The 16,600-nt window shown below is 56.1% G+C and overlaps 8 protein-coding genes across 8 annotated transcripts; 3 read left to right on the plus strand and 5 right to left on the minus strand.

Moving 5' to 3' along the window:
* Positions 1–74: 74 nt before the first annotated feature.
* BGZ61DRAFT_533467 (uncharacterized protein) lies at positions 75–622 on the minus strand (the record flags this gene model as incomplete). Its single annotated transcript, XM_046254011.1, has 2 exons — positions 75–264; positions 342–622. The coding sequence occupies 2 exons, from the start codon at positions 620–622 to the stop codon at positions 75–77; spliced, it is 471 nt and encodes a 156-aa protein (XP_046103145.1).
* A 94-nt stretch (positions 623–716) lies between these two features.
* BGZ61DRAFT_45751 (uncharacterized protein) lies at positions 717–1,690 on the plus strand. Its single transcript, XM_046246658.1, has one exon. The coding sequence runs from the start codon at positions 810–812 to the stop codon at positions 1,638–1,640; it is 831 nt and encodes a 276-aa protein (XP_046103146.1). The 5' UTR covers positions 717–809; the 3' UTR covers positions 1,641–1,690.
* A 3,259-nt stretch (positions 1,691–4,949) lies between these two features.
* Positions 4,950–7,659, minus strand: BGZ61DRAFT_533469 (uncharacterized protein; the record flags this gene model as incomplete). Its single annotated transcript, XM_046254012.1, has 2 exons — positions 4,950–7,262; positions 7,315–7,659. The coding sequence occupies 2 exons, from the start codon at positions 7,657–7,659 to the stop codon at positions 4,950–4,952; spliced, it is 2,658 nt and encodes an 885-aa protein (XP_046103147.1).
* Positions 7,660–7,979: 320 nt separating this feature from the next.
* Positions 7,980–8,900, plus strand: BGZ61DRAFT_518714 (uncharacterized protein). The gene is made up of 3 exons (XM_046252372.1): positions 7,980–8,270; positions 8,324–8,424; positions 8,478–8,900. The coding sequence occupies exons 1-3, from the start codon at positions 8,205–8,207 to the stop codon at positions 8,845–8,847; spliced, it is 537 nt and encodes a 178-aa protein (XP_046103148.1). The 5' UTR covers positions 7,980–8,204; the 3' UTR covers positions 8,848–8,900.
* Positions 8,901–9,861, minus strand: BGZ61DRAFT_453649 (mitochondrial 54S ribosomal protein YmL31). The gene is made up of 2 exons (XM_046246101.1): positions 9,355–9,861; positions 8,901–9,286 (listed from the first exon to the last, which is right to left on the minus strand). Exons 1-2 carry the CDS (start codon positions 9,632–9,634, stop codon positions 9,234–9,236), a joined length of 333 nt encoding a protein of 110 aa, XP_046103149.1. The 5' UTR covers positions 9,635–9,861; the 3' UTR covers positions 8,901–9,233.
* On the plus strand, positions 9,862–10,663 carry BGZ61DRAFT_453651 (Sedlin). The gene is made up of 2 exons (XM_046246102.1): positions 9,862–10,150; positions 10,328–10,663. Exons 1-2 carry the CDS (start codon positions 9,966–9,968, stop codon positions 10,632–10,634), a joined length of 492 nt encoding a protein of 163 aa, XP_046103150.1. The 5' UTR covers positions 9,862–9,965; the 3' UTR covers positions 10,635–10,663.
* Positions 10,664–11,480, minus strand: BGZ61DRAFT_453652 (histone-fold-containing protein; the record flags this gene model as incomplete). The annotated part of the gene is made up of 3 exons (XM_046246103.1): positions 10,664–11,122; positions 11,176–11,313; positions 11,471–11,480. 3 exons carry the CDS (start codon positions 11,478–11,480, stop codon positions 10,959–10,961), a joined length of 312 nt encoding a protein of 103 aa, XP_046103151.1. The 3' UTR covers positions 10,664–10,958.
* Positions 11,481–13,174: 1,694 nt separating this feature from the next.
* Positions 13,175–15,705, minus strand: BGZ61DRAFT_354377 (uncharacterized protein; the record flags this gene model as incomplete). The annotated part of the gene is made up of 2 exons (XM_046240606.1): positions 13,175–13,249; positions 13,312–15,705. 2 exons carry the CDS (start codon positions 15,703–15,705, stop codon positions 13,175–13,177), a joined length of 2,469 nt encoding a protein of 822 aa, XP_046103152.1.
* Between the last annotated feature and the right edge of the window lie 895 nt (positions 15,706–16,600).

The raw sequence follows: 16,600 nt of genomic DNA on the forward strand, positions 1-16,600 counted from the left end.
CTGCTGCCTAGTCCCACACTTGTTCTACTTTGGCTAAGAGAGTCATTGCTAGTTCGTGTAAACCAAGCTCAGCTCTAGTCAGCTCGCAACCCAAGGCGGGCCTTGCAGATGAAGATGGAGCCGGCCTCATCCAACGACGAGTAGTCGTAGTGAGGCGCCAGTTTCATTCCCTCGGAGCAATTGTCTTTCAATGTAGCTTCACCGATGTCCGTCTCACGTAATCCGGGAAGTCGAATCCATTTGCTGGCCGGCGAGTAGGCCATGCTGCCTAAGCTTGGTTAGCATTATATCGCCGCTCCGCCTCCTTCGTTCGACAAATCATGAACCACATCACGGCCAACATCGGCGGCCTCTTCCTTCTCGCGTCGCAAACTCGCCTCGCCGTCACATTATCAAGGCTAACATATGAGAAGCCATCCTGGGCCACTGCCGTCGGCAAGGGAACCCGGCGCTGGAACACACTGGGAACTAGACCGATACTGGCAATCAGGACGCTCATCTCCGGTGGCCCCCAGATAATCATGGCCAGGAAAACATCGAGATCATCGCCAAGCCCGCTATGTCCGCCTTGCTCAGCGCCTCGGCCCGCACGGAGAGGGCTATTCTGGCGTGATAATATCATGATCTCTACCTCACGGGCCACCAGCTTGTAGCCTCACTTCGCAATCTCGCGGCAAACCCGAGGGTATGGAAGCGAGGCAGTCGGTGGCAGCGTACAGACGAAGCCAGGTTCGTGTGACGACTGTTACATCCGGTCGTGATTGGCTCATCCAGAGTGCGGTGAAGGCCAGTGTCGTGTGAAGCGGAGGATGGGTCGACTTGGTGGCCAGTCATTGAGACATTGCAGATATTCGAGGCGAGAGGACCATGTCACCTTCGCTTGGCGACTTGGCTCCTCTACACTCGCACTGTCAAATCCAAGAGACCTTGATCCTTCAATTCGCTGTCTCTTGCATCACAGTAACCGGAAGACAAGACGCCTCGATATGCTCACCGAGTGCGTCGCAGTATGCAACTGTAGTACACAGCACGCCGGCATGCCGCCCCTCGCACGACGCCTCATTGGGACATCAGGTAGCGGTGACACTGCATTGCGGCAGGCCGTAGAAGACTTCTTCTTGGTGAGGGTGCCTCTGTCGATCTACAGCGGCGTTGATATGTTTCCCGGTGGCGGCTATTCGCATTTGCACAAGTGTATAAGCGGGCGTCTATACGTCTTGGCGACGGGAATCTGCGTTATAGACATGCGCATATACGAGAGTTTCCACTGTATGACAACGAACACAAGTGCATCTCGGAGCATGCCTCGGAGCACATCTCCCTTCGCTCTCAAATCTAGACTCCGAGCCACCTATCTTGGCCTCACAATGTCCCTCTGTCTCGCCCCTGTCCCGCGACCCGCAGCAGCGTCGATGCAACCCAACTTGCATTCTGCGGACTACAGACTGCAGGAATGCATCCAGACCCGGCCAGTGACCGCCTTGTCTCAAGCCGTGTCATCTGCAACATACTTGAGTTCCTCGATGCCCAGCTGCTCTCCGATTCCGGAATGGCGCCCTTCCATCGCCACCCACACACTGGCTCAACAGTTTGAGGCCCCAATCACCCATCATATGAGTCCCTCTGGTGATGCGAGGTAGCACTCGCCAAGCGAGGGTTAAGTGAAGTGAGGCGAGTTTGCGGGGGCTTTTGGCGGAAAACCCCCCAACTACTGTTGCTTGGCTTAGATGCATGACGGTCTAGAGTTTGATGGGATCAAAGACGTTGAAGGCGTTACAGTTGAGAACACACGAAATTGTTTCGATTGCGGGTTTCTGTCCCTGTAATGGATATCGTCTAAAAATAGTCCACTTGATTCCCTCGCCTGGGGGAGACAAGACTCGTAGAATAAGGAAAACGGCTCCCATGTTTAAACATGCCCCTTCTTAAAACAACACTGGGACGCGGCCGCCGCTCTTTTGAACGGGTATGATGGCCATTCCGCTTGCTCCTAAACTACCAAACAAATGCACCAGGTTCAAACTCATAATGACCGTATCCGGAATGGGGGGAAATCTATCAGAGAATAAAAGGAAATCCAGCTCATCCGCTCATGGGTCGACGATATCGTCATCCGAGTTGACACTCGACAGGCTGTTCGCCCGCGGTCTTGGGACCGGCACCATGACGCCAGACACCTCAATGTCAAACCTGGGGATGCCAGAGAAGCTGCGGAACAGGGAGGACAAGTCATCCCCGAACCCGGTTACCTCGTAGACGTCCCCGTCCAGAGTCACGCGGCGGATCATGGCGCGGAGACTCAGCAGATCAGGGGACGGGAACGGCGGCGGCGGGATGCCCTGGGCCAACAGGTTAACGAAGCCCGCGGGACGCAGACGAGCCTCCATGAGCGCCATCTGTCGCAGAGCATCGCCGGACGGCACCGTCTGCACGAGCAGGTTCTTGCAGCCACGGCCCGGCCAGGTGATGTTGAGCAGCGCGGGGACCGGCCGCGGGGGCATGACGACGTTCCGGGGCACCATGCTCATGAGGCGCGGTGCCGGGACAGGGCCAGGAGGCGGAGGCAGCCGGGCGAGAGGTCCCGGAGGAGCGGGACGCCGGCCGGCCGGGAACTTGTCCCATCCCGGCAGTGGGCCCCGGGGCGGTTGAGAGGGTCTCGGGACCGGAGCAACCCACCCGGGAGGTCCGTTGCGACGACGAGGCGAGCGATCATTGACAATTTCCACGACGTCTCCATCGTCTTCTTCTTCGTCATCGTCGTCGTCGTCGTTGTCGTCGTCTTCGTCTTCATCTGCATTGTTGTCCCGGCATGAGCTCTTGCTGCTCACCGCCTCGCCGTGTGGCTGCCGACTACGACGCTGGCGACGCCCCCGCCTGTTCGTGCGTCCGTCGAGGGAGTCATCCGACTCAGATGCATCTTCTTCGTCTTCACTGGACGAACCGCAGAAGGCGATGACCTCCGAGAGGGCCCTAGGGCTGGCCACACCGCCTCGGACAAGTGTACGCTTTGACGAGGAGGTGACGACTGGTGGGAGGCCGAAGCCATTGGTGGTGGTGTATTGGTGCACCGCCTGCGCCGACTTGATGTGGAGTAGCCTGAGTGCATCATGCAGGTTGCCAGATGTCTCAGTGAGGACGGAGGTGCGTTTGCCGGCCTCAATCTTGACGACGTGGGCGTGCCAAGTTCCCGAGGTATCTAGACTGTCGATGAGGTCGATATTTGTCTTGGGATCATGGATGAATCTGGAGTTTCCTGGAAGAGAAGAGAAATCTCATGTCAGCAAATTGCACATGGCTCCTAAGCCCACAAGCAAAGGACAGTGAGAGCGTACTTAAGATTGCATCTCGGTAATATGAGCCGTCATTCGCAAGGGGCGCCATGGTGGATGTGGGGGTTCTGGCGGAATGGGGTGACAAGAGGGATACAGTCATCGAGAAATACTGTCAAAAGTGAATACCGCGATACCTTTGATAGTCGGCCGGGATCTGGAAGCTGGTGTGATCTGTGCCTCCTTTCAAAAGTGCGCGAACAGATGGCTTATATGCCCTCCCCTTTCCCGGATGCGGCTGATACCTGAACGTACCAACTATCTACGGTCAGTTGTGGCGGTATTTGCCGGTACCGCACGGGAGAGACAAGGACGTCCTGACTTGTCTCGAAAAACAAGGCGAGCGAGCCAGGCCAACGACAGATATGTAACCCCATCCGTGGTTCAGGCCGGCCTGCCGTGTCAACCAAAATGGAAGAGGGGAGGGGTGTAGTCTGGAAGGGCTTGCAACACCCCATCGTTCTCTTTTGCCTTGCATTCGTCCTTGTACGTGTGCATGTGCTGTCGGACGGCTGCGCAGAAGTACTGTAGACCCTATCATGAGTGGCGAAGAGGGACGAGACGTTGAAGCACTACGTCCAAGGCAGACTATCAGAGAGGCCTCATTCTCAGACCGTCGAGGCCCGGCCTAACGCGAGTCTCTCTGGTTCCAGACGCCGACAAGCGTCTCTGTGCTGTGCTGTGCCCTATGGCTTCTGCCCTATGCGTAAACGAATGCCTTAGACTCATGCGTTGGGCCGCTCTAAGCTCGGCGAGAGCCTGCGCCAGCAACGTGGAGCAATGTACAAGCCGTATCACGGACGCCCCAGAAGTAACAGGTCACAATACTGCACGACGAGGCCCAGATCGTCGGATCCGACTGGCACAGGGAACATGCCGGGATAACCTCGAAGAATCAAGGCCGTCTCAACCCCCATTCCCGTGCCATCGGCCTCAGCCCTTGTTCCACACCAAAAGCTTCATCTTCGTCTCGTTTTCGTTCAGGCTTCAACCCCGTACATAGCCCCGGGCCTCAACAAGTCAGACGCCACCCCCTTCAGTTCATTCTCACGAAAGTCAATCGAAAGCCACCTCGTAATTTCGTCGTGTTGGGGGTACATGTGTACTGTGTTCGGGCCTAGCCGCCCTAGATATTGATTGGCTATCATCCAAGTTCCAACCCAACGGGCTGATCCTAGCCCTCGCAGTAAGACCCGCTTGTCTCGACGCCCCCAAGAGGCTTCAAAAGCGGCAAACCTGGTCATCCATATCCGTACGCGCCGGCGGATCGACGTCTCTCGGGGGCACTTCTGGCTTAAACCTGTTTCGCTCCGGATATAGCTTCTCGCGTTATGGAGTAGTGCGCCAGCCGACACGGAACGCGCCAAACCCGGACCCGGCTTCGGGCTTCGCTGGTGGTCGCCTTGACTTTCGTTTCTTTTTTGTCGACGATCATAGTCTTTCTCGGGATAAGAGGTTTCCCAGCCTTGGATTCTCATGCATGCGTCTTATCCAAAGAAAACATGGCTGATGGGGTGAGCGAGGTCTCACCCTCTTGGAGGACGACTGGCTGGGGGAGAGTAAATCTGAAATGAAGGACACGCAGTCATCTTATATCTAAAGCCACCGTACACAATTTCTTCAGTAATTGGTCTGAAGTCGTTCCAGTCTCGCCGTTACCGCCTCCACCAATGCCGTCTCTCGTGAGAGTAAGCTTTGGACCTGCTGCAGCTTCGCCCGCCTGATGTCCTGCGGGATCCTCATCTCGGCCGATGGCGCAGGGGAAGGATCCCCATCTCCGGCCTTCTTCAGCGCCTCTACCTCCGCCACTAGTTCCTCCTGTAGTCGCCTCACATCTGCCAGTCGTTTCCAGAGCTGCTTCGACTGTGTCTTGGATGATGCCGGCTCTTCAGATGCCGACGCAGATACGTTGGCCTCGAGTGTCCGCACCTCCTCTACAAACGCCCGTTCCTTGGCGCTCAAGTCCCGAGTGGTCGCCTTGCCGACGATCTTCCGCAGGTTTTCCAAGCGTTGAGCAAGCTGTCCTTGACGCTCCCTCGCTGTCACAATACGACGATCGTACATGGCGTTGTCAGCCTCCCCATCCCGATGCGCTCCATTGATAGTGTCGATCTTACCCTTGACTTCGTTGGCTTTCATCACCTGTTGCTTCAGTTCCGACTGCAACAGCTCGCAGCGACGGAACACCTCCGCGGCAGCCATCCCCAGCCGGTGCGTCTCATCTGCCAAGACCTTGTGGGCATCGGTAAAGATCTGGAGGGTAAGCGGGCTCAGCCTCACTTCCTGGTTGACCACTGTCTTATGACGTGATGTGCGAAGGCGCTCTAGTAATGTGGGCAACGCCGATCCCTCGTCAAACGCATAAGACGGGTTGAACACTGGACGTGGTTCGTAGAAGTCCAGGGGCGCCATGCTAACTTCTCGTTCATAGACAGGGCTTTCCTGTCGGATGGGGGCAAGATCAACCTCAGGCGTCTCGAAAGTCAAGGCGATCGGATCGTAAGGCGTGGCTGATAGAAGGAAGTATCCAACGTCAGGGTCCCGGATTACATTAGCCGCAGACAAGGGAACTGCAACGTCGGCAGTTGGTTGCGAGTAGATCCTATCCCTCGAAGACTGCGAGTTGACCAGGAGTCCGATTCTGAAGTCCGTGCCAGCCTCAGAGTCTCCATTAAGCTCGCTTTCGAGGCGGAAGATCCACGACGTGAGCGAGAGGAAGGTAATGGCGGCATGGTGGGTTACAAAGAAGCTGTAGCGAGACATGACGTCCTCACTGAAGACGGGCCAACTCTCCTCGTTGATCTCGACCGGGCTCATTGTGTCAATGGCCTGGAAAGAGAGGAGGGAAGGGGGCTCAGACTCTGCCAAGAGACGGCCGAGCTTGGATTTGTTCTTGGGTGGCAACCACTGAGCTTGCACGCCCTCGAGGTCCAAGTAAACACGAACTTGACCGCTCGTCGAAAGCAGGCAAACTACTGCAAGAGACAGCCCTTCCTGGTCGCCATCGTCCATATCTAGGTCTTCTTCGTCCTCGCCCATCATGAGCTCCTCGGTTTCCGTCTTCTTTCCAATAACCATGATGTCAGTGATGGAGGTGTCCAACTCATCGCCAGTGTCAGGGTCCGACTGCAGCTCAAAAGGACCTTGCAGGCGAGGAATAACACCCGGGCGAGATGGTCGGGTGTAAATCTCAATGATCGGGTCTCCGAGGCGGCCGTCAACAATCTGCGGCTCTTGGGAGTCAAGCTCGCCCATCCATTCCAGTTGCTGCTGGGCGAGCAGTTTCTCCTGCTCTCCGATCTCAGGGTCGTCCTCAATGCTGGCAACCGTGGTGACAATCGACACCGAGAGCGACGGGATCAAAGTCGGCGGCGGCGCCCATTTCTGAGGCAACAGTGGGCATAGTGCGTAAACGTCGCCCTCTCGCATGGCCACCCACAGAGTCATTGGGTTCCATCCGCCAGCGCCCTTGGTAGCGAAGCTGGCTGCAGCAACCTCCATCTCGAATGAATCAGGTGAGAATGCCTTGTTGGTAGCTGATGTTGACGCAGAGAAATCTTGGTCGAGCGTCGTGCCATCTACAAGCTTCTTCAGGTCAACCGAAGTAGTAGGCGAATCGAACGACCACCGGTCGGTGGAAGAGAGTTCCCAGACTCGCACGACGGCCTCGGCGGTGACGGTGACAATGCAGGAGCCGTTGACTCCCAGCGGGTGCCACATGGCGGACATGATGGGAGATCGAGAAGTGACATGAGTGGTTGGTCCCAAAGTAAACATCTTCGGCTTGAGAGGGCCCCCGTCCTCACTCGTCAAATGCGAGGGATCCGGTAGAACACAGATATGCACCGTGTGGGTTGTGAGAATCGCAAGGTAGTTTGAATTAGGAGACATGATGAGTTGTCGAATGTCGTCGGCCACGGGGGTTTTGATGGTCTATTGTCTGGTGAGTTTCACCATGTTTAACGCAGATCAGAGTCCAACTTACCCTCAGTCCAGCTGCCGACTCCAGGGCAGCATCCACGTCTGAATGCGAAGAATCCTCGCGCTTGATGCGAGTTCCCTGTCCAGTCTTTCCCTTTGCGTGCCGGTTCGCCCAGCCATCCTTCAAATACGCCAGGTCTCCCCAGCGGATCTCGCGCCCAACGGCAACAAAGACTTCGGTGCCGCGACGGGCAATCGTACGGCGCGGGCCCGCGACGGGCTTCTTCTTGGATGCATATGCAGTCTCGACGGTGCGCGACCGGCTCGTCTCGGGGTTGGGCTCGAAAAGACCGTGGCCGGGAGCATTGCTGGACAGCCAAGGCGCAGAATAGCTCTTGACCTTCGGCATGGCGAGAGAAGTCTCTGGGAGAGCAGAGACAGCTCAAGATGTGGTAGGGGCGCCGGCCGCGATTGCGATGTAGCTCCCGGGGGCTTCGGGCGGTACGGTAGATGTTTGCCGGAGCGAAAAGCTGCTGGGGCGAAAAGCGGCGTGCGCAAAGTCGGGTGATGCTTGGTGATGCTTTGTTAGGTGTGAAAGCTGTTTAGACGAGGCTGACGGAAACTTTGGGAGGTTGGCACGGAAAAGTGTCGTCGCTGCTAGCGCCAAGGCAGCCCCCTGTAGGCGCCTGTGGCCCAGCGGCAGGTACCAGGTGCCACCTAAATCCCCGTCACCAAAGCCTTAGCAGCCGCATGAGCGCCTGGACCCACTGGATCGTCAAGCTCTAGGCCAGCCTCGTCGCCGTCAACACAACGAACCTCAAGCTCAGCGCCATTCCTCACCGACCGCTTCTGCGCCCAATCCGTGCCGCCCCATCCCCCATTCTCTATATACGGAGAGCCTTTCTTGATCCTCAAATTTTGTTACCAGTTCCAGCCACAACAGCTCCTTCCACGATGAGACCCGCCGTCCGAAGCACCGTCGAGCGCCTCGACAGGCCCAGCGCCTACTACCAGAGCCGCGTATGCACCTATCCTTTTCCTCGCCCATTGCGCAAGCACTCACGCCCTCTTAGAACAAGCGAAGACGCGATCGCGACGATGAGGAGCACGACGCCCCCGCAGAGCCTCCTGTCGACCCTTTAGCACATGCGACCACCCTCTACGTCGGCAACCTGTGCGTTCTCTTCACGATGCCCCACAAGATAGCAAACTAATCGCACCTCGCAGGTCCTTCTACACCACCGAAGAGCAGGTCTACGAGCTCTTCTCCAAGTGCGGCGAGATCAAGCGCCTCATCATGGGCCTCGACCGGTTCAACAAGACGCCCTGTGGCTTCTGCTTCGTGGAATACTACACCCACCAGGACGCCCTCGACTGCATGAAGTACATTGGTGGCACCAAGCTCGACGAGCGCGTCATCCGTACCGATCTTGACCCAGGCTTCGAGGAGGGCCGTCAGTACGGTCGCGGCAAGTCCGGCGGCCAGGTCCGCGATGAGTACCGCGAAGACTTTGACGAGGGCCGTGGCGGAGTGGGCAGGGCGATCCAGGACGAGCCGACGAGGAACTACGAGGAGGCGGAGAGCAAGCCCAGGTAAAGGGAGTTTACAACTGGGGGTGTTTATGAGACTTGATACCCTTGAAGAAAAAAAGTTGCTTGTCATTTTGGTAGTGCCAAGGCTATATGGTCTAGATGTTCTTGTATTTGATCCTTCACTGACCTCGTCCACATCAGCCATTTCATAAGCGTCCTGGTCTATTCCCGCACTGCGCATGGGGCCACCATCCATGCCTTCATGCCGCGGTATTTCGGCAGCGTGTGTCGTGAGATTTTGTGCTCCGTAGTCGAAACAAGGTGTTGTACATGGAACCATACGGGATCCCGATCCGCCAGCAATCCCACCGCAAGAGATGTGCATTGTTCGCCCAATTCCCATTCGATTCGCAACCCGCAGGTGTTTCGTTCAGCCCGTTTTCATCCATATTAGTAACCAGGGGGGTTGACTCGCTGCGAAACTCTCGTCCACTTAGGCAATTCTGTTCCAAAGGTCAGCACTCCACAATGATACCTGCCATGACACCCCAACTCCAGAAGCTCAACGTACTATGGATGCCCTTGCGGTAACGCTTGGCATTCCTGTCGAACATGGTGTACTTGTCCTTGGGTAGCATCTCAGCCTCCGTGGGCATCTCGGCCTTCCATCGCTCGAGGGCCTCGAGGGTCTGGCCGTTCTTGGCCAGGGCGGCGTCGACGGTCGCGACGACGTTGTCGACGGCGCGGAGGCGCATGCGGTGGCGGCGCTTCTGGAACTTGGACATCCTCCAGGGGATCTTCCATAGGAGACCGCCCGACAACGGGTTCGTGAAGCGGAAGGGGCCGAACATGGTGGGTGGTCGGGTGCGGGTTCGGTGAGGTTTGCGGGATTGTCGAATGGAACGTAACGTCCAACTTTTTCCACTACAGTCGGCTGAGCTGGGCCATTGAGAGCCGCGCTGCCACCACGCTTGCCGGCTCCTGGGGGTGGAGCGGAATATTGTGTGGCCCGGTCCGTGGGGTTTTAGTGGGGGAGTGTCCGCTGAAGAGGTACACGTACAGTGGCTGACAGCTACTGCAGCACATCCGCAAGCGCAGACGAATGGACGTCGCCATCACCAACATCACCACGACAAGAGACCGCCCAGCCTGAAGACGGCGGCCGATGCGGAGCGCAGCACGATGAGCTACTACTTTGCCATTGTCGGCAGCCAGGACAACCCCCTCTTCGAATATGAGTTCGGCACCTCGAAACAAGGCGGCGACGGCCAGTCGCGCTTCACCGACCAGGTGCGGCACCTGAACCAGTTCATCCTGCACTCGAGCTTGGATATCGCGGAGGAAGTCCAGTGGTCACATGGCCAGATGTGAGTCACCCTTGCGATTCCATCTTGTCCCAGCGCAAGTCGGCTTTCAGCGGCTGGAGCGACGGGAAGGCAGTGCATCCTATACTATACCAGCCAACCCCAGAGATATAGACAGGAGCGCGGGACAGCAAAAGGGCGATTACGGACTGCTAATTCTCTTCCCCTCTGTGCAAACAGGTATCTCAAGTGCATCGACAAATTCTTCAACAACTACATCTCCTGCTTCGTCACCGCGGGCAACGTCAAGTTCCTCCTACTACACCAGCCCATCGTCCCGACGTCTGGTGGCTCGTCGCGGTCATCGACGGCCATTGGCGCCAACCCCACGAGCCCAGCGACCGAGGAGGCCATCAAGATGTTCTTCACCGAAGTGTATGAGAACTGGGTCAAGGCCATCATGAGCCCTTTCTATAAGGCCAACATGGAAGTCAAGAGTCCCATATTCCGGACGAGGGTAGCAGCGGCGGGGAGGAAGTATTTGTGATTCAACTGTTATGATACCAAGACAACGATCTACTGCGTAATTTAATCAAGCTTCCAACCTCTCGTACCGACGTGCCCAATGAGTCAACATGCCGTGCAGATGACCCCCACGATTCAAGCATGTACAAGGTGTCAAGTCAAGGAACAAAGAAGTCATCGTGCAAAGCAATGTGGTATTCATTTCGACAGGTCGTCTGCCATGACGCCTAGTAATATCGTGACCGGTTCCCCCAACGCCGTAATCAAATACATCCTTTCCCTGCCATGTGTGTGTGCAATCCTCAACAGCCAACCACCCCAACACAGGAGCGCAGAAAGAGAGCGCTTAACCACCGAAACCGTAGAGGGTGCGGCCCTGTCGCTTGAGGGCGTAGACAACGTCGAGCGAAGTCACCGTCTTGCGCTTGGCGTGCTCGGTGTAGGTGACGGCGTCGCGAATGACACCCTCGAGGAAGGTCTTGAGAACACCACGGGTCTCCTCGTAGATCACTGAAGGAAGGATTAGCTACTGTTGGTGATGATGAGGAGAAAGGATAACTCACTGGCAGAAATACGCTTGACACCGCCACGACGAGCGAGACGTCGGATAGCGGGTTTGGTAATACCCTGAATGTTGTCACGAAGAATCTTGCGGTGACGCTTGGCACCACCCTTGCCGAGACCCTTTCCGCCCTTGCCGCCTGTTGAGGATGGTTAGCATCGGTGGTTGTTGAGGATGGAGTTGCTTTGTATTGTATCAAAGCACCGCGCCTCTGCGGCTACCTCGCCATCACCAAGCGATGATAGACGCGTAGCCGGGACGCGACAGCGTGATACCAATATCGGAATGGTACTTACGTCCAGTCATGTTGATGGATGTATTAAAGGTTTGATGAAATCAAGTAGATGTATCGCGTTGTTGCGATGACGTGTGGATAGAGACGCGTTTGGGAGTTGTTATGATGCACTGGAGTGGGAGGGGAAAGGGAAAAGGGGAAATCGCTGTTGCGGGGGGCGCGACGGGCGAGAAATAAATAAGTGCTCGCAATCAGTAAACCCAGGCCAGCGGGATCAGTAACTCCCAAAGCGTAAAGGCGCAATTAGGCGGCCAAAAATTCGAAAATCGGAGCGCCGCTATACCGGTTTGGGACAGCTGATGGCTGACGGAGGGGTGGTTTGCGGCGCTGCAGCGCTGTGGTGCGCTGTGTTGCAGTGGACCTGGGGAAAATGGCCCCTGCTGATTCTAAGCGCCAGGCTGTTTTGTCATTGGCTGCTAATTACCGTCCTAGCTTTGTTGTTCTCGGGAGGCTGGCAAGCTGGTTTTACCTTGGGTTCAGGAACCAGCGTCAGGTGACTGACCGACTTTATGCATTATGCATCATGTGCCAGTCCGTTGCTTGCATTCCATGGCAATGCCGAGAAAGGTGCGGAGAGTTGAAGACGCTGTGTTTGGACTGTAGAGATTCGTCTCCGGATCTTGCGCATTCTCCTGTCGGCCTATGTCGAGGAATCTCCAATACGATAGAACCTATGCCACATGTTGCCTCCAAATATTCATGCTGAATTAAGCTGTAAGTATGTTGTTGACTGCCAGTTGTTGGGCATGTTTTGGTACCACATGTCACCAAGTAGCGCACCAAAATCCAGTCCACACACCACACCTCCTCACCACTCAATTGCCAAACAGCCCATCCCAACCAGGGGGTAACAAGTATCACCTATGCGCCTTATCGAGTAATTCAGATGGCCTGGTTGGCTTTGGTTTATCTGTTTTCCTCTGTTGGGGGAGAAGGTGACTCAACGTCAATCATCCATCTCCTCAGTCACGTCACCATCCACACCACAATCCCTAGTGCATGTCCAAACTCCAGGCAGCCTTCATCATGCGCATAAATTGTAATCTACGGAATCTAGGAAGCTGGTCAATAGGGTAGCATTCACGTAAACAACAATGCCCCATTATCACATTGATTCACTCCGACATTTATTTACACTCATTTACATTCATTCACATCCTCTCCTCCCCCCTCATCCACTCCCCTCTCTCACCAACTCAACAGCACATAAATTGTCACCAACGAGCACAACACACCAACACGACTTCAAATCCCATCAGCTCCACCGGCTCTTCGTTATCTAGGTACCCTGTCTTCAGTTCCGTGCCCCAAAACCCTCCCTGTTATCCTGCCCCTCTCCAACCGCCGCCATACTTAATATACAAGTTGCTGCAACGCATGCTTCGGTACCTATACACAAGAAGCCCGCAGTTCCATTTACCTCCCAGAGTCCAAGCCGCCAAAAGCAGCCCGGTCATGCCGAAAAACGCCGATGCCATGCCACATGATCTCATGCCATCACGTTCACGTTGCGCCGCCTCCAGCTCTCCGTCCATCCGCCGACCTCCGAATCATCCCATATAATAATGGAACTAGGACGTGGATATGCCCCCAACAACCTCGACGGCGCAAGCCCCCAAATCTTACGATTTACTTCAGGGGCTGTTTTCATCCCAAAAAAATAACTTATCAAACGGTCCGAGGCTACCCATTAAAACCTCGATACTCATGATATCATACCGTCATCCATCGCCACATCATCTTCAAAACTCTCAATCGCCTCCTTGATCAGCTGGCTCGCCTATCGCATCTCAGTCAGTACGACACTACAAAACATATAAATCAGTGGCATTTCAAGCTTACCTTTGGATCTAGAGCAAGAGCGATGGTAAAGTGCCGCACTGAAAGCTGCTTCTCGCCCATGCTCCTATACAATTTGCCGAGCAGGAAGTGTACTGTCACCTCGTCAGGTGCCAAGTCCCTCAAGACTATCAACTCCTTTTGTGCGGCTTCTAATTGACCCACGGCAAGCAGGGCCCGAGCCTTTTTGTACCGCGCTTCGCGGGACCGCGGCGCTAGCTCAACGGCTTTGCTGAAGGCCTGCAGCGCTGGCATGATTTGCTTCTGTTGCTCCAGGACCGTTCCGATGCAACAGATCAGCACGGTGTTGTTGGGGTTGATGCTCTGAGCAGCATGGAAGTGCGTGTACGCCTTGTCATAGGCGCCCAGGCGCTCTTGGACCCTTCCAATGCCATAGTAGGCATTGTAGTGGCGTCTATCAGCTGATATCGCTTGTCGATACGCGGTGAGAGCCTTTTCATATTCTTCATTGGTGAAATGCTCGTGTCCTTGTAAGGTGAATGCGTAGGCAAACTTGGGGTCCAGCTGTGTCGCCCTCTTGAAGCATCGTAGGGCTTGCTCGTGATCGCGGGCCAACGACCAAGCATTGCCCAGGGCGCACCAGGCTTGTGGAGAGTGCCAAGCAGAGTCAACAAGCTCGTGTGCCAGGAACGAAAGGTCGGTCTCCCGTTTTAGATGCCACAGAATCGTCGAGTACACCTCCATGTCTTCCAGGCGGGACGGGGCTTGCACCCGCATCTTTCTAAAGAACTTTTCCGCTTCCGCATACGATGCTTGTTCATAGTGTGCTCGGCCCATTTGTGCCAACACCCACGGGGTATTTTGATGAGCCAGAGGGAGCGACATGAAGGTTTGCAGGCTTTCCTGACATTGAAACTGTGAGAAGGAGTAATATCCGTTCGCGAGCTTCTTCGTAAGGTCGAGAATCCACTTCAAAGCCTCCTCCAGCTTAGCAGTGTCTAACTCTGCCGTCCTCGGCACGACAGGCTGAGGGGGGAGTTCCTTGACCCTCGACGTCTCCCCATGGTCCACGTCGGCGTGAGCTTCTTCCAACGGCTTACGGTTTCCACTGACAACACGTCCAACGTTGGATCCACTAGAGCCGGGTCGGACCAGTCGAGAGATTTGGGGCCTAGCCTTCTTTAATTCTCGCCCTGCCGAGACTCCAACGGCTGCGGCCCCTGAATTGGCCTTTGTAGATGGCCTGAACATGTTAAGCCTTGCACTCCGTCTGGTCCCAGGTTCTTCGGAGTTGACTGAGCGCGGCACTGGGTGTCCTGATACTGTGCGTTTCCGTTCCACTGGGGGAATGGCCGAACGCAGAGTACCCACGGAAGGATTTGGAGGATCCGTCATCATGGGATCTGACCCCTGGTCGTGTCCCTTCTCTTGGGCCCTGGTCGATCGCTTCGATCCTAGCCGATAGTTCATCCGCGGCGGTGCCTCCTGGCCTTGGTCCAGGACTTGAGCGTTCCGTACTCTGCGAGGCGGCGCATGGGGAGGTTCGTTTGGATTTGCAGCACGAGTTGTCGGCACATCTGTTGATGGTCCAGGAGGAGTCTCCATGCCATCCGAGCCAGGGAGGCTGTTCGTCGAAGCTGCAAGCCGTAACCTAGCTGCTTGAATTTTCGTCATAAACTCGCTCTCTCCATTTTCGGTAAATGTGTCGCCATTTGTCAACTCGTGGATAGTGGGAGAGACATTCATGTTAAAGGGGTCGTTTCCCAAGTCCGTAACGGCCTGTCGCTGCGACCTCTTCAGGGGAGCGTCTAGGGAGTTCGATGATGAGCCTTCTCTCGACTCGGAGACTAAACTAGAGTCCAGGTCAAAGCTCTGCAAGAGTGAGTCGCCGACCTTGAAGATGTTGGGCACTCGGACGGCGACGCCCATGTCACAAAGTGCCGTGAACGCATCCCACATGAGCGGGTTCAGCTTCAAGGCCTCTTCGAAACAGCTAATAGCCTTCTTCTTGTCGTCGTAGACTCTTTGCAGCTTCCCCAGCAGGCACAACACAGCAGATGCATCGGGCAGACCGGCACGAGAGGTTGCGCTATGCTTGCCCATGTTTGTCTTGGATGACCACAGTCCTCGCGACTTTTCTAAAGCCGTGATGCCGTCCTTGTACCGCTCCAAGGCCATGCAGGCCTGCGCAAACACCCACGCGCATCCCAGATGGACGCCACGATAGCCCATGGGTTTACTGACATCGTAGGCCGATCGATAATCGCCGAGGCGCAGGTGGCATAGCGCATACAGGTAAGGGGGTTCGCTGGACTTGGGGTCCTGGGCGGTCAGCCGCTCGGCAAAGAAGAGGGCGTTTTCGTACGAGGAGTTGTCGAGATGGTAGTGGATCGCCTGTCGCAGGAGGCCACTGATGGCCGTTGGGGTCGGTGCCATGCTGGATGTTGCTGTCCAGGAGAGGTGAAGGGAATTGAAGTGATGGCGCTGAGAGAGGCTAGCGACGTGTCCAGGCCATGAGACAGTCGCGAAGAAAGGAAGGACGGATCAATGGTAGCCTAATCGACTTGGGATACCGCCGCTATCGGTCTGTCGACGGCGTAATGGGTTGTTGTCGTGTCGTCGTTGGTCGTGCGCGTGGCGGGGACTCGAAATCGAAAGAAAACAAAGACCCTCAGGCGGCGGTTGTAGTCAGTCGTCGTCGCCAACACCACCAGCAGGATTAGAAATTAGTGGAAACGAGTCAAAGGCAGTCCCAGTGACCCTGATGGAAGCGCCGAGGACGTGCAGCCCCGTGAGAACAAAGCAAGGAGGCAGACACGACGAGGCGTGAAGGCGTCGGCGGCTCGCAGGGTAGTCGTGAACAAGAACAGAACGGTGGGTCCAGACGAGCAATGGACATGGATGGAGCGGCGAGAAAGGAAGACAACTCGACTACCAGCAAGACCGAGTGTGCGAGAGGCGGGACATGGTCTGGCGCGGCGACAGCAGCAGAGCCACAGAGGAGGCTGGAGGGATGCTGTTCGGCGGGCGTGAAGGGCGTGAACAGCGTGAATGTTGGGTGTGAATGTCCAGAGTTGCGGCGGATGCGGATGCGGTGGTAGTGGTCGTGGTGGTGGCGGCCAGGCGCGCAGCCCGGAGTTGTTGTGGTTCTGTTGCCTTGATTGGATGAGGCGCGCCAGGGAGCGTTTGCCTAGCAACAGAGACGCTCTGCAGCAGTGTGTGCTGGGGATACCTCTGTACCTGCGCTAGATCCCCAGCCCAAAGAGGTATCTTTCGGACGTCCACCGGTCCTAGGGACTGTAGCAGCCCGGGTGGTGTGATGGTACATTGT

The sequence above is a fragment of the Ilyonectria robusta genome (assembly GCF_021365365.1).
Source record: "Ilyonectria robusta strain PMI_751 chromosome Unknown BGZ61scaffold_12, whole genome shotgun sequence".
Lineage (NCBI taxonomy): Eukaryota > Fungi > Ascomycota > Sordariomycetes > Hypocreales > Nectriaceae > Ilyonectria > Ilyonectria robusta.

Coding starts and splice junctions, on each gene's coding strand:
- BGZ61DRAFT_453651 (XM_046246102.1), top strand. CDS start 9,966: ATGAGCTACTACTTTGCCATTGTCGGCAGCCAGGACAACCCCCTCTTC. Junction 10,151..10,327: donor CAGTGGTCACATGGCCAGAT/GTGAGTCACCCT, acceptor CTGTGCAAACAG/GTATCTCAAGTGCATCGACA.
- BGZ61DRAFT_45751 (XM_046246658.1), top strand. CDS start 810: ATGGGTCGACTTGGTGGCCAGTCATTGAGACATTGCAGATATTCGAGG.
- BGZ61DRAFT_453649 (XM_046246101.1), bottom strand. CDS start 9,634: ATGTTCGGCCCCTTCCGCTTCACGAACCCGTTGTCGGGCGGTCTCCTA. Junction 9,287..9,354: donor TTACCGCAAGGGCATCCATA/GTACGTTGAGCT, acceptor CCTTTGGAACAG/AATTGCCTAAGTGGACGAGA.
- BGZ61DRAFT_518714 (XM_046252372.1), top strand. CDS start 8,205: ATGAGACCCGCCGTCCGAAGCACCGTCGAGCGCCTCGACAGGCCCAGC. Junction 8,271..8,323: donor GCGCCTACTACCAGAGCCGC/GTATGCACCTAT, acceptor ACGCCCTCTTAG/AACAAGCGAAGACGCGATCG. Junction 8,425..8,477: donor ACCCTCTACGTCGGCAACCT/GTGCGTTCTCTT, acceptor CGCACCTCGCAG/GTCCTTCTACACCACCGAAG.